The following is a 16,185-nucleotide window of genomic DNA, read 5'->3' on the forward strand; positions in this document are numbered from 1 at the left end:
AGCAGCTCTGACAGGCCTCAGCATCAGATTTATTAATGATTTGCATATTGAAACAACTGAAGTTACAACACACACATATATATATATATATATATGCGCTGAAGAACTGCCGTGCTTTTACATTTTGAGGGGAGGCGCTTACATTATTTTTTCTTTTAAGAGTGCCCAATTATTTTACTCACAATTTTCTCCCCAATTTACAATATCCAAGTATCCTCCCTCGCCAAAGAAATTCTCCACACAGTTCAGTGGTCATCCTCCAATCCCACAGCCAAGCCAATTTCCTCTTTTACACCCAGAAACTCGAGAACTCTGAAGGACAAAGGCCAGCCTTGCAGGTGTCTGTCTGAGCTCAGTAGGCGCCAGGCCAGTAAGGTATGCTGTGGTGCGATGAAGAGGAACAGTTCCTCTCGGTCTTGCCTCCCTAACCCATTTAAGTGCCATTCAGTGCAATGCTCCCTCCAGAATCACCCACGGCAACTTTGCACAGAGAGAACGCAAATCTGCACTCCCATGACCGTACAGCACTCAACAGTGCTTTTATCAGGGCACCCACTCTGGGACCCCTACATTTAATGCAATGCTAATAATAATGTAAAGAAATGAATCAAAGAAAAGGAAAAATTACACAAAACAAAGATAAGTTCCATTTTTTTTTTTTTTTTAAACTTCCACACTTATAAACACTCATTTTAATAAAGAAAACCTATCTTGGGAATAACAGCAGCAAAACATGATTTATTTATTTAAATAAGATGTACAAAGTAACTGTGCTTTTTTAATAGCAGTCAGTAAATTTTAAAGTTTGTGTGGAAGGTGTCTCCTTTGGCGTCACTATTGATTTTAGATTTTCCATTCTATTTTTAAAACCTGTATCTACATTTGATAAAACCATCACGTAGCCAAGAAAGAGAAAACAGAACCAGTGCAATTTCAAACCGTCTCTTAGCTGTCTCACTCTGACATACAAGCACATATTGACAGGTGCTGCAATAGTGACAGAAATAAAGGCGCTTACTTGACTCTTTCCTTTGTGTCACCAAAGGTCTCCTTCAAGTTTGTCAAGTCAGGATAGTAACTAGCAGGGGGAGATATCACTTCCAAAAGGCCTGAATTGATTTCTGTAGAAAACCTGTCAGTTCAGAGAGAAAGTAATTCATGAAAAGTGCTGCCTGACTATTCCTATTGCTGGGTTTCATTTTTGCAGAAAAAGCACACAGCTCAAAAGAACATTTTGGGGATTTTATTGAATGCTGGTAAAACAAAATATGGCTCAAAGTCACTGATGGCTAACAACTTTTACTGTACATTAATTATGTATTTCATGAGTGTTTTAGCTTATTTTAAAACTAGGACACTGGACTTCTTATTAGCAATGACCTACATCATCATCATCATCATAATAATAATAAACCATCGGTGCTGGTTAGCTCCATGTTAAAACTATTTAATAGCATCTGTTCAAATGACCTAATTTATCAAGGTCTATAACCCAAAATTCAATCTGCACCGTTTTCTTAGGAAAATCAATCTGTTACAAAATCAGAAACAATCAATGTGGGTCAATTAAGATATGATCAAGGTGCTTGTTACCATTTTTCTTAAAACACTGCAATTTGCATTTGTGTGTAAATTTGCCACAATATGCTTTAAATTAGCACATTGGACACACAATACACATTAAACGTATAGACAAATGGTCACTGCTTTCCAGTTCCTGTACTTCACCATTTCTTGCAAAAAAAGCATAGTAGCTATTTATATGTTTATTTATTTATTAAAAAAAACTTATTTTGATATAAAAGACACTCTTAATAAAAGCCTGGGTTGGGGTGGTGCAGAATCTACTGTTAATATTAATTTAAAATTGCAATATATTAAATCATGTCTGCTGACATACTGTGGTTATCATTCTTAAAATTAAAACTAGCTAGGAAAAACTGTCAGTGAAGTTAAAATTATCAAACTTTCATGCACCCAGACATGCAGCTATATCATAAAACATGCAGCTATTTTGTTCATGAAAAACAATATGTAGCAGCAATCTTGTAATAAATAAACAGCACTTAACTCTTTTTCCAGGCTCTCCACAACGCTATGCACATAATCAATATCTGTCTGCAGAGACAAAGCATTACAAAAAAGATACCATTCTAAACAAACACTTCTGGCAAAAGCAGAACAAACATACTGCAGCAGCAAAGAATGATAAAAACAAGTCCTAATCTTTGCAGCTGGTGGTTTAACAGTTGTCAGCATAACTGCAAATTAAAAACGGTCACCAGTTCATTTAAAATGCTACATTTAACATTGAAAAAGTTAGCAGTCATGTCTGTGAACTGACACCACAAAACATGCAGTACTTGTAGCTGGAGGCAAGCGGTTCTACTGTGAATATGTGAAGGGCAAGTCATTTCTAGAGGCTGATTACTGCAAGCAATGTGGTGGAATGAACTCAACGGAGAGAACAGAGTCCGATGAGTCATTTAAAAACCCTTCAACAATATTCCTCCTTGTTAATTATACATGTTTTTATACATGCATATAAATAAATACTGGTCTCTCTTTGGAGTACTCCCAAATTAAATCATTTCACAAATAATTCAATCTCTCCTAGGTTCTCGCATTTTATGAATATATTTGTCTGGATTTTTGGGTTTAATGCCACATATCTATTGATTGTACATGCACACCATTAGCAGCATTCTCTTCACAACTACAGCAAACTGGCAGCTTATGGTCACTGGGTACAGTATGCAACCAACCAATCTACTTTTAGCTCATGCACACAGTCGATACTCAGATAAGTTAGCACAATCTGTAGTGCAGTTGTTCCCCAACTCAGTTTCTGCCAATATGTTCTCATTATTGGTTTATATGAAGTTCAATTAATTGAATAGTTTTATTTTTGCAATAAATTTCAGAAAGCTCAAGCAGTAAGACACTTTCTGTATTAAGAATCACATGCTCACAGTTGATGGAGATGCATGTGTTTGACCTCATTTGTATTCTTTCTTTTTTTATCCATGAGTATACAGTATTACACATTCTTAATGATAGAGTACATATCCACAACATCCGGTCAAATTGTTTCCTTACCTCTCCTACAAAGACTATAATAGCACAATCCAATTTCTCTTCAGGAGATAGCTTGTTTATTAACGAATGAAGGGTCTCTGCGAGATACGACTTGACTTTCCTCTTCACTGTTGGTATTCCCATTACAATAGACACTGGAACACACACACAAAAAAAAAAACAAGCAGTCACCTTCCTTTTATTGTGTATTAAACATTTTGTGCATGATTATTTTAAATTATTAATTTATTTTTTTTTTTTTTTTTTACTTCCTGTTATAATTAGAAGATTCTTGACAATCACAAGACAAAAAACATACATTGCTGTGCAAAAGTCTTAGACATGTTGCATTTTTCAACTCTGATGCATTATGAGCATCAGCAATTTACTCAAAGCCTTCACTAGTGTTTTCTACTATTATAACAACACTGAGTGAAATAGCTCGCAAAACTTTATTTTCAAGGTGTGGTATCCAAAGCATAAACAACAAGCACAGAGAAACATCATCTGTAATTGACAAACCCAGGACTGGAAGACCCAAAAAGCGGTCTAACAAGGATGAGCAATACTTGAAGATAATATCCTTAAGGAACAGAAAGACGACAAATGTTTAATTGACAATGGAACTGGCAGAAAGGCACAGGTGTAGTTCATCCATCAACAGTTCAAAGCACCTTTGACCATTGTTCCATAGTCCAATTTCTGTGTTCTTGTGCATATTTTAGCCTTTTAGTCTTGTTCCCCTTTCTTAACAGAGGTATTCTTACTGCAACACATCCTTTAAGTCCTGATTTCAAGTGTGACCTTCATACTATTGATTTGATGGACAACACCAACTGCGCCTTCTGCCAGTTCTGTTCTGAATTCAACGCTTGTCTTCTTTCTATTCCTTAAGGATATTATCTTACAGATGATGTTTCTCTGTACTTGTTGACTATGCTTCAGATACCACAACTTAAAAATCGAGTGATGCGAGCTATTTCACTCAACGTTTATACAAAATACAACATGTCTATGACTTTTTCACAGCAGTGTATATCAAAATATAACTAATTCAATTTCTCTACAGAAACGGTGCAAATTACTCTGTGGAAAATGAATGTCAGTGTGGAAAATTATACCCTTAAATATTAATAAATGAAAGCTCCCTAACCTCAAAACATGGCTGTACCTGTGATACGAAGCAATACAGAAATACATACTACTTTAAAATGACAAATAATATAAAACAATGGGCTAGATTCTCAATGCCATTTACTCCAAATCATTATTAGCACAATATTTTCATGAAGGGAAAACACCAATTACAATGCCAAAACAAATTAGAAACAATGTAAGATTGCAAATCCCTTTATTAAAATATCAGTCGTTCATTTGTGGTTGGTAACTATTGGGTGCTGTGGTGTTCCTTTCTGAAAAAAATGCAATTCTACTGCTCAAATTTTTTTTTAATGCCCATTAGTTTTATAAAATTGGCAATTGTTTAATATATTTTTTTGACGATCAATATCAGTAGGATTAATATTTGTGGCACAGCCACAGAGAGCCAATTCACCACCTGTCACTCAAACAGGCTTGTCAAACAGCGGACCGTCACTGGTCCAGTGATATGAAACATGCAGCAAAAACAAGTGGACAGATCCTGTCAGTTGAGTACTTTTGGGTAGAAGCAGAGAACGTCTAATCCAGGAAGAGAACTGAACTTCAATAAACAAACGTTAACCTAAATGAATCCAACGAATAATGTATGCAAGTGTGTGGATAAAGTTAGCTACACTGTAATCAGATGCGACTTAGATTTAGAGACAAAAGCATTTAATCCTTCACCATCCCCACTTTTATCATTAACTACTTAATCAAGTGTTGTATAACTAAATATTTACATGGGTGGTAACCAGCAAATAAGCACTGAACCATGTTTGTTTCACATACCCATATGAGTATTACATTTATTATTTACATCAATTTATAGGTAGACTACACATTTATAATGCACCTAGTTGCCAGCAAGTATGCTTGGATATTTCAGTGACAAAAGTAGTCTCAACTAAAATACATTCAATGGTACAGCTCTCACTTGTGTGAGTGTTACAAATTCTTCAGTTGTGAACAAAAATAGTACAAGGCCAGTACTACTGCAAAAATATTTTGTTATCTTTGGTACCAAAACTAGTGTTGCAAAAGTACTATAAATCGTGTCTACAAGTGAATTACTGGTTTAAGGAGATTCCACTGAAACGGTGCACAATTGGTTTATCAAAACCTACATTGTCCTTCACACAGAAAGAAATAACCGAGTTACATTTCTTGAAAGCAATTCCCATAGCAATGGCTTTAACCTACATACTACTACCAGATTAGATGACCCGTTTAAAAACATATAATAAACCATGTGATGTTCAGACAATGGAAAGGGGTCTCACCCCATGCCATTTTTTTTTTAAGTCACATTGATGCCAATAGTTCTTATATCCATGCATTCACCAGTGACCCGTTTAAAAAAAGGCTAATATTGCTTGAACTTGCTTTGTAACCTACCCTGCAGCATTCAATATAGTTATGGATCATAAAAATGGCATAATAATTTGAATTAACTCATTGTCCAAGTGTGGCTTAAACTGGATTTGATAGCCACATAAAGTAGCACATTTAAATGCTCCTCTCCTGCAAAGACTATTAGAACTTTTCAATGTAAATGTTGACGCTAGTACTATACTTCCAGTTTTGTTTTTACAATTCAACTTAAATATGAAAACAAACTAGATTTTTAAAGCAGGTGCTTCTTTGGTGTTGTCTTTACACTCCTTAGTGTGTTATTAAAAGATGGGTTTTTATGTGGACCAGCATACTCAAAAGTACTTGCATTCCAAGTGAACAATCGTGATCTTATCCACTGGTCTACAGAAAAAAGGTGTATTTTTTATTTGTAGACCAATACGGCTAATATCAAATGTTTTAACTGAATAAAACAATTGTTATTCACTGACAAACTTAGAATTGAAAAAAAAAAAAAAAAAAAAAAAAGGAATTATGTTATGGAAATGATTGAATAAAGGCAAATATTTGGATTGCCATACAAAACAATAGAATTCTGACTGGTTTGTGAACTCAGTTTATTGCCATCCCCATTGTTTTCCACTACATGTTTCAATGGGTTTCCATGGAGGAAACAACAGACTCAATTGGAGTGTAATCAATATATGCACTAACATGGGTGCAAACTGTTTTGAAAATGGAGCTAAACTGTTTTAAAAAAAAGTTTATCAGAGAGCCTGCTGGCAATAAAATGTCACAGTCTTTACTGAGGTTTACAGGTTACCTGACAAGTTCATTAAGCTGTATTCAGTATTTTTTTGCTTAATAAAGCCTTTGTTGTAAAATGACTGGATTGATTAAAAGGGAATTGGGATTAGAAATGGAATTGAAAAAATGGCATTGACCCCAACTCTGGATCAAGCCCCACCATCATTTTGAAGCTTCAACCAAACCTATCTGCTTCCATTTGCTCATTACTACCACTAAATAAACAGTTCAATCCAATAAGCCTAAAATGTCGGTTTCGTGTCAACCGACTGACATTACATGCAAGTCCACATTATGAAGCCAAAATTTTGCAAACCAAACCAATGGTACACAAAGTGCGTAACATGCATATTGCTTCAGTGCCAGTGGTCATGTGATTGGTCCAGACCCAATAAGAAGCTATCAGGATACATGGCTGCTGAGAAAAAAAAAATTAAACATGTCTACTGGCACCAGAATTTAATGTTGTTGGCGCTAAATTAGGTACCCTGCCACTAGAATCTCGCACCATACTTTCACCCCTGACTAAAGGTTGTTCTACACTGGAGGCAAGCGATACAAGCAAATTTTGTATCTACATCAAAGGCGAATGTTTTAAGTCCAGAAATTTTCATGTAACCCTATCCCTACATAGTTCCCATGTTATTTATTTATTTTTTTGACAACTGGTAGAAACATGGATATTGACAGATGCAGTGCTGCTGCAATACTTCTCCTGTGTCGTACTTTTTATTTATTTATGATGATAGCTATGCTTCAGCAATGGTAATAAATGAATACATGAAAATAACATTGAGAATATATATATATATTTTTTTAATTTTGACCAAATACCTCTCCAAATAAAACTGTAAAATAAACTCCAGATTAGCAAAAGGAAGCCATAGCATATTATAAGACCCATACAGCTAGCTTGTGAAAAAGAGAAAAGCACACAGTACCTAACAGAGGATGTTTCAAGAAAAAAAAACACTGTATTAGGCAGCTTTATTTTTCCAGAGTCAAAGCCAGCCCCCTCCCACAGTATACTCATTAAATTCACTCACCAGACATACCAGTAATAATGCCCAGAATGTTCTGCCAGGCATTGTCCTTTTTACGGTTGGTTGTTCATTAAATTCATATAAAGACAATGAACACAGAGCACAGACTGCCGCTGCACATGAATCAATTTCTCACGTTTACCAGTGTACTGGTAAATCAAAGCCTATACATAGTTTATTTACACATATGCATTCTCTGAATTAATATTTAAAAAACAAACAACAAAAAAAAAAAAAAAAAAAAAAAACTGTCCTTTAAAATCCTGTTATACGCATTCACAGGGATGTAAGGGATAAATAAATGCCAGTTGGCACCTGCAGCATTCTGTTCTGGATGTTTGATTTTTACTGCCATCAGTAGTAACTACATCCACAGTAAATTCACTTCAAATGGTGAGAAACTTGTTTTCGTGGTACGGCAGTTTTGTTTGGCATCATTATTTACATACCATGGTATGCTCGTCCGGTTCCTCAAAATACTTCAAACATGGCTTTGCTTCGTTCCTTTGTTTAGAGATGCCATTTTATTAGAAATTTACCACAAACTTCAAAAAAATACGCTTGTCATTAACTCTATTACACCGTACCGTTGATACCATACCACGCCCACTTCAGCATGTAAAACACAGGGCACCAATGAAGCGCCAGGTTGAGAATAAAACCCGCCCCACTGTCAATCGTTCTGTTGCACCGATTAGAAATGCTACTTCCTTTTTATAATATCCGCCTCGGCTCCACAGCAGTCAGATACACCACAAACCACTGTACAAAAATAAAATCTACTAATCAGCCATTCCTACTACACTGATGACTTGTATCCGTTTGAACAGGCGACAACTGTGTTTCCTTACATGTTTTTTGTAAACTGCTTGAATTATTAAGGGAGATTTTTGAGCATGTGACAAAAGCAAGGTAATTCCCAACCGAATTGTGACATGGTCTATCGAGCACTATATTCTGCAATTTTGAACACCGCCTTCAGATACTGTTTTAATTTTGGCAACAGTTTTTTTTTTTTTTTTAATCTTTTGCTGAATTGCACTGCCTTTTGCACAGTTCCGTGCATGGGTAACATTTTGATTTAATTTTGCTGTTGGGTCGTTAAATTGGGAATTGTACATACTGCTACAATACCAGATGTACTGTATTACAGCCTCTTTGGCAAGTGATATTTTTAGAATCGTATCGTTCTGAAATACTTCTGTTGAAAATATAGTACTTTACCAAAAAAAAAAAACAAAAAAAAAAAACACTAGCACTACAGTACATCTAAATGGAAGCCTACTTATTTAAAAACACAGTCCTTTCAGCTATGTATTTTTGACATTGTATCTTTTTTGTGTTCCCTGAAAAATGGACAAGGGTTGGAAAAGGCCAAATGAAATAAGCAGATATGCATCACACTCGTTTAACCATCACTGAAGTCAACATTTCATAGGGTCCGATATGACAGTGCTGACTGCACTACTGTGCATCCAGTTGCAAATATTTAGATTTTGGGTAGGAATTGCTATAATCCTTCAAAACAAAAAGAATATTTGCAAGTTTGTTAATTTTGACACAACACATCAGTAAACTGTACTGCAAGCTGAAGAAATCTGTCCTTCAAGAACTCACCTTTTGTTCTGCCGAGACCAACCTGCACAGCAGGCTGAAGGCTTCCTTCATTGTTCAATAAGTGAGGCAAGTGGTAGTAGATATTTGGCACCTGCAGTGGTTTTCTGTGTTCCAGTTCCTTCAATAGCTTCCCAGTTTCATCTATCAAAAAATGTATCATTGGCAATGTGTCAACAATTTTAGTATCTGTATAAACATTGCATTTCATGTAGTAGATATCACAACATACAAAATAGCACCTATAAACTTACTAATATTTACACCACTGCTTAACAACATTTGCCAAGCAAATAAAGGACCATAAAGGGATTTTTCTGGTTTCTGACCTTAATCAGAAAAGACAGGATTGATGTTCAAGATCATACAAATGTGATTTATAGTAGCCATAAAACTGTAGAGTTCTCAGTTACAATCCCAACATACAATCAAGTCTAATCAGGATTACTGCAACACCCTGTGCTCTCCATCAAAATAGTACTTTTCAAAATAGACAATAACTCCAATCAAAAAACATGCCATTGTCTAGAAAGTAAACTGGTACCTGAAAAATGTCCAAGTGCATCTTTGCTCCTGTTGGTTTCTGCAATGGCCCGTCTAAACTGCTCCAGGATAGAATTGAGCTCAGACGAGCGCTGCAGGGTGCGATGTTCCGCCACACGGAGGCGCTCTTTTAAGGCATGGAACTCTCGCTGATAGGCGATAAGCTTTTCTACATGAAATAAAAAAGGAAAACATTTGAATGAATTCAAAGGGCTATTCAGATGATCTAAACAGCAGTGATCTAAATACTACCACAGGTTAGAACAATATAGGGTCTTTTGTGTGTTAACTTAATATAAATCATACAACTAATACAGATTAGAGCTGTTGAAAATAAGTAAGGGGGGGGGGTCCCCGACTTTAGCCAGCTTTCTACCCCCAAACTGAAATGTAATAACTTAAACGACAAACATTTAAATGTTGAGACACTGAGCTAGACTTGTAGTCAAAATGTTCATCATTGAATTCACTAAGCTTCTTTAGTATTTCTGAAGGTAGCGCTATTGGAGTGTTGAATAGTAAGGGGTACAGCAAATAAACCATTAAAGTAACAGCAAAGCAAATTAATATCATGCTGAATGAATTTAGTAGATATCATTTTAGAGAAGGGGGAAACATTTTGTTGTAGTAAACTAAGCTTGTATTGTACAGCTTTTGGTCTCTTTGGTAACTTTATGCTACACCTTGGGAGGGCCCTCCTTTAGTTACTACTGTACCCTTTTTGTGGAATTCCCTTCCCCGAGATATCGGTAATGAGAGACAACTGGTCATCAATCATACTGCATGTTTAATAATTCAGCAAATAGTTGTCAGTGTGTCAGAATTAGTTAACCCACCAAAGCATGACATTCCGTTCTATCATTTGATACCCCCTACAGTAGCAGCTATGAATACCTTTTAAAATACACCAAAATACTTTTGTCACTTTGCTGCACAAATCCCTGGAGGCACTGAGGTTTCACTTTTCAGCTGTATTTAGGGTATGTTGAGAGGCAAAATAGCCTTTTGTAGCAATCTTATGACAAATCACTCAGCAATGTGACATGAAGCATGGGCATGAAATGACTGTCACATGATCTGTGAGTAATTGGCTTCCATCGTCTAACTTTACTAAAACGCCACAGGCACTCCTTCAGTTTCTATATCCTATATTATTATTCTACTCAGATCACTGTTCACCAGAACTGATTTTGACCAATCATTTTCCATACAGAAAATAGTTTCCTGCAAGAATATTTCAGTACAATACAGGCTACAATACAGTTCAACAGAATTCTAATCCTACAGTAACTTGTGCAAAGATAAAGGTGACAGCTAAAATGACAATTTTATTTAACAAGCTCATGTCTGAAAGTAGGAACAAATAAAGTAAATGCTCCTGAAAAAAGGTGTTCAGTAATACTTGTAACATGTTTATTATATATTTTTTATTTTAGTTAGTCATTTCTCCTCACCCCAGTGGTGCTACTGTGAATTCTTAGGATCTCAAGGTTGGGTCCCTGTAACAGAGAGAGCCCTGTCGCTGGTTCTCGTGCAAATGTGTGCAGCTGGGACGCGGAAGAGGAAACATGTTGCTTGGCAACTAATTGAGCAGATAGGCTCGCCCAGCGGTGAGCTGATCAGGAGGTCCGGATTGGTTGGGGGCTGTGCCCGGGGAGGCTGTGCCACAGCTCGAGGCAATTGCACCGCAATTCTGCATAGAGGGTCCCTTCGTTTACATCCTGAAGTGCCCATTCTGCAGGACAACTACTATGGAACTCCTCAACTGCAAGACAGTACCCATGATAGCCCTGCTCAGCCAGGGACATGGAGTCGCTGGGGGGCCGAGACATCAGGAGCAACAGCAGTAGGTTAGTTTAGGGGATGTGGATCCCAAATGGTGTACAGAGAGGGTCTCATAGTGTAGTAGATTGCTGGAGCGGGACGTCTCTTTTAATGAGGCTAGTGCTCGCCTTGTGTGACAAACTTTTATAGGAGTTGTTTTCTTTATTAATTCTGACATTAGGGCAATTTGGTCATGAAATGCTTCTAAACAGTAAACTTCACATTTTCTTTTTTAAACATCCCAACAAGAACACGCTTAACATTAATAATTTTATAAATTACACACCACAATTTTTTCTTATCCGCTAATACCTTAGTGACTATGGTGTTTTTTTGTTATTGTAACTTTACTAGATTGCTGCATTTAAAATGTCAGGTTCATGCATTACGAAAGTTGCATCACGTATTTGCTAAATTTACAAAAAACGTAAATAATACCTTACATTTAAAAGATTAGTCTGTGCATTGCCAGAGGCTCTCTTGGAACCATTTCTGGGTTTCTTTATAATCAATAGAAGATCATCTTTTCCCACAGCTAGCCAATCAGAAGTGACAGGGGTGGAATGTAAACACTTTTTTAAAAGTTTGTGTGTAGTTGCTAGACTTCCACAATTCAGTTTTCAGAAACTTGCACGGGTCTCTAAAAATATACCTGGAGTGTCTTTCTAGCAACAGAACGAACATTTGAAAAATAAATAAATACAAACTACTGGTTCGACGGGCAAAGTATAATGGCAAAACTTCTTATTACACAAACGAATTGCACACCCCTGATCTTCCATGGCAACTATTTTCTGAACAAAATCGCTTACGCCAAGACTCCGAGACTGGTAGTGGGTAAGTATATCAGTATTGTACAGGTTTCCGTGCACAAAGTTTCATGTACTGGACTCTGGTGCATAGCGCAACACAGTACTTTCTAACTTCCTCATAATGAAGCTGGAAAATGAAGTATGCAAAGTAAAATTGAAAAAGACTTGATAATAGTTATGGATGAAGCATGAGAGGGAAAACTATTTCACCCTAAAAAAAAACGTTATATCTTCCCACTGAAAATAAGTTTAGATCATCCAACGCTGGCAATTTTGTGAACTGCAACGATTTCCAATATGCGTCCGAGTGATAAACTCCTTCTTAATCTTACATCAACATCACCAAAATGTGCTGAGACAGCTAACCACATCCACCAACTGAACTGTAACATGGCTTATTTTTGTGAGGTTAAACTGGCTTGGGAAGGATTTTACACACACTACAGTGCCCTGCATGTGTCTAGACTAGACCTATACTTGTGAATAACTATTTGTAAAGATTTATTAATGCATGCCTTTAACTCTGCCATTTATCAGAGGAAAGATCTCCAAACAGAATGAAAAAAAAAAATCTAGTAGACTGCATTCTGTTTCTATTCTGTGAACAATCTGCTGTTGTCAGCTCAAGCCAATTTACAACATTTCGGTTATTTACGTGCCAAGCTAACCAGAGAACGGGCTGTCAAAAAAGAGCAGGACACTTCAGACATGTTAGGATAGATTAAGTCAATGTTGGCAGACAGCTGACCAAGAGAGGTCTACAAACTGTACAGTAGTAAATTCTCTGTACTATAGCTGCTCAACATCCTGATAGTTGCTACCCTGACAATTTTCCCTGCCCCTTGATTCTGCATGTGCAGAGGGAAAGCAAACAGATGTATTCCTGCAGTTTGGAGCACATACAGTACTGTATATCAAGGGTTTCATATAAGTGGTAAGCTAAATCCTAAATTAACCTGATGTTTTTTTCAGTAAACAGTTGTTTTAGTTATAAACTACTTATGGAAATTCAGATAAAACTAGTCACACAACAGATTTAAAAAAAAAAAAAAAAAAAAAGCAGCCCAGAACTGACCTGAAATTTAGGCCACAGTTTCAATGTGGCCCAGGGCCTGCAATCCAGCCACCACTTTGCATGCAACAATATACATAGCTACAGAAGTGTGTCTTAAATTAAAATGCCCTTCATTTCTTGTTTGCTTTTACACACACATAAAATACTGTTCTCAACCACAAATATTAAAATCGTTGATACACCATAACATTAAGGGAATATAGTTGATAATATATATTGTTTCTTTAATTTTTTTTAATATATACCGGTAGCAAGGTTGTAGGAAAGCCCTGCACATAAAGGGGCAGGGCAAATCCATGCTCTAACATGTAGTTTTGTATTAGGATTTAGAAATGTATTTATTTTTAGAACTGGGTCTCCCCCTCCACCTCTGTGCAATTTATTGTTTTGTGATTTATTGTATTTATGACGGCGCAGCAGTGTTATTGTTTTATTAAATGTGACGGTGAACAGCTGTATGTTTTGCAGCATGGATGGGAAGCCCCATCCACATTAAAACCCATGAAGAAGACTGCCATCTCCCAAATTAAGTGATTAATTTTATGCTAATTGGGAGATGACCACCAGCAGTTTTCCCTGCTCGAGGTGTGGGTGTTTGGAAGTAGAAAACGGGACAGCGAGAGGACAGAGAAATTTAAAAGTAAAACATAGGAACAGTGAAGGCGATTGCCCAGCCTGACCTATATAGGTTTTGTGTTTGTGAATTGGTTTTGTTTCAATATTTGTTGTGCTCTGTCAGCAAGTGTTTTTCTGTTTACATATACTGTGTGTGTGTGTGTGTGTGTGTGTGTGTGTGTGTGTGTGTGTATGTGTGTGTGTGTGTATATATATATATATATATATATATATATATATATATATATACACATATACACATATACACACACAAAACAGTTGTGTACGGCAAGTTACCCGAAGAAATGCATCAGGACTATATTTTGTAAAGACAACATAGAGCATCCACTTAAAGCTCAATTTATATAGATCATATTAGACAAACTACTTAGACAATAGAAAGAAAATTATGTAATGAGGTAAGAAAGTTAAATATTGTAGTATTTAAATAAACGACGCTGCAAGCACCTTTTTGCCCTGCAGTACCTTGTGTGTGTTTTGCTTCCTGCATCTGGCCTGACGTCACCACTCACCAGCCCGTCATAATGCCATAAAATTGCTGTGCTGCACTGAAAAAATATATATTAATAAAGAAACATCTGCTACAAATCAAGGATTACTGCATATCCCAGTAGCTCTTCTATTTTGAGTGCATGCTATCGTTCCATATTAAACCGCAAATGTGAACTGGGTTGCAGACCTAAATACGTGATGGCCCCTGAGGCTGCCCTGGGCCAGCACAGTAGTGTGAACGGGGCCTTACATCAGGGTCAGTAGAGTAATGACAAAACAAAAAAAAGAACACGAGTCATTCACCACAAAGATCCAGTAATAATTTACTAATGCTGGGCTGTCCAGTGGTGTATACTATTTTCAAATCAAACTCAAATTGATTGTATATAGAGGATATGACTCAAGTTAATTTGTTGTATACAGAACATGTTAAACCCACCAACAAACATTACAGAATAGTAAAGGGGTGCACCTTTCCTTTCAACAATATTATTAAACTCTTACTGTACTGGCCTGAAGCTTATTTGCTATATTCTTCAGAATCCATATCAAATTGAATAATAAATCTGGCATGTGTGACATACATACTGTAAAAAACCTGTAGCTAAGACAGCAATATACTGTACTACAACAATCACACCATGACAGCAAAAAGCCAATCCGGGCTACCGATTTAAAGATTAAAACAACATGGATTTATTACTAGACAGATCTCTTTGAGGCTGCACAAAGTTGGACAAACAGAAGGCACCAGACCCCAGTGCTGCTTTTTTCTCTCCAATATCAAGATCACAATCATACAAAACTAGAGAAAAAAAGTCTGAGATTTGAAGTCTAAAATAAAATGCCACCTAAGGAGAATCTGAGAGCTGTCTGCTGAACACATCAAGCTCTACCCCCACACCAACAGTCCCACTGCTGTGAATGAGAGGTTGCTGTGTAACCCAGCAGGGAACTGACCTGCTTTCTGTCTCTGTTCAGCTCAAACTCACCACCTCCAGCGCAATGGCTCTCCACAAAGCTTCTCAGTTTCTTTAAACGATGGCCTGAACTGTACAGTCGTGTTCATTGGAAGCACAGCTGCAGAGTCATTAATCCACTTACTGTGTAATAAAGCATTAAATGCTGTATTATTGGGCCCTAGTCTCAAATCATCATTTTTCAAGACAACGTTAGAGAATAGTGTACTGATTATAATTACTCAAAAACAGGCATTAAGAGTTAAAACTCTGTGAAAAGAATCAATAAACACCTCGAAGACCACCCCTTTTCACTAGCCAGAGACAGAAAAAGCAAACGTTAACCTTCCATTAGGAGTCCCTGTGTAATTATTTAGAATTGTATTTTTTATTACTCTAGTGCATGCATGTTAAATGGTAAAATGGAGGGGGGGTGACGTGTGTATGTCAGAAGAGACTTTTCTGCTGTCTGTTTGACTCAAGCTGTCATTCACTCAGTGCCTGGGAGTGCAGAAAGGAAGCTACTCCACAACTTATCTGATTTAAACTTAATTAATCTAAAAATAAATTGATCGGAACGAGTATCATGACCCCGGTATATAGCATCCCAGAAACAAGACTGCGTCGTCCTTACTGGGCAATCATCTGAATGATTTGTCTTCAAATTCATCATGTCTCTAAAGCGAATTAAAAATGTGCGTTTCATGGCTGTCTTGCCATGAATGACTGACTATTGCATGTTGGGTACAGTAGCCTTGCAAGGTGCATTGTCCATGCTTTTATTCTATAAACTGTTCCAAAAATTA

At 36.7% G+C, this 16,185-nt stretch overlaps 1 protein-coding gene across 1 annotated transcript in view; it reads right to left on the bottom strand.

Annotated features, from left to right (window-relative positions):
- LOC121327920 (alpha-1,3-mannosyl-glycoprotein 4-beta-N-acetylglucosaminyltransferase A-like) overlaps window positions 1-16,185 on the bottom strand; it is a 43,232-nt gene that overhangs the window by 15,684 nt on the left and 11,363 nt on the right. The window contains exons 3-7 of the mRNA XM_041272265.1: window positions 9,583-9,750; window positions 9,042-9,182; window positions 3,100-3,233; window positions 2,072-2,118; window positions 1,019-1,132 (exon numbers count right to left, since the gene is read on the bottom strand). Of these exons, the coding sequence (XP_041128199.1) occupies window positions 1,019-1,132; window positions 2,072-2,118; window positions 3,100-3,233; window positions 9,042-9,182; window positions 9,583-9,750 (604 nt within the window). The remainder of the gene's footprint in view (window positions 1-1,018; window positions 1,133-2,071; window positions 2,119-3,099; window positions 3,234-9,041; window positions 9,183-9,582; window positions 9,751-16,185) is intronic.

Source organism: Polyodon spathula, chromosome 15 (genome assembly GCF_017654505.1).
Source record: "Polyodon spathula isolate WHYD16114869_AA chromosome 15, ASM1765450v1, whole genome shotgun sequence".
Taxonomy (NCBI): Eukaryota; Metazoa; Chordata; class Actinopteri; order Acipenseriformes; family Polyodontidae; genus Polyodon; species Polyodon spathula.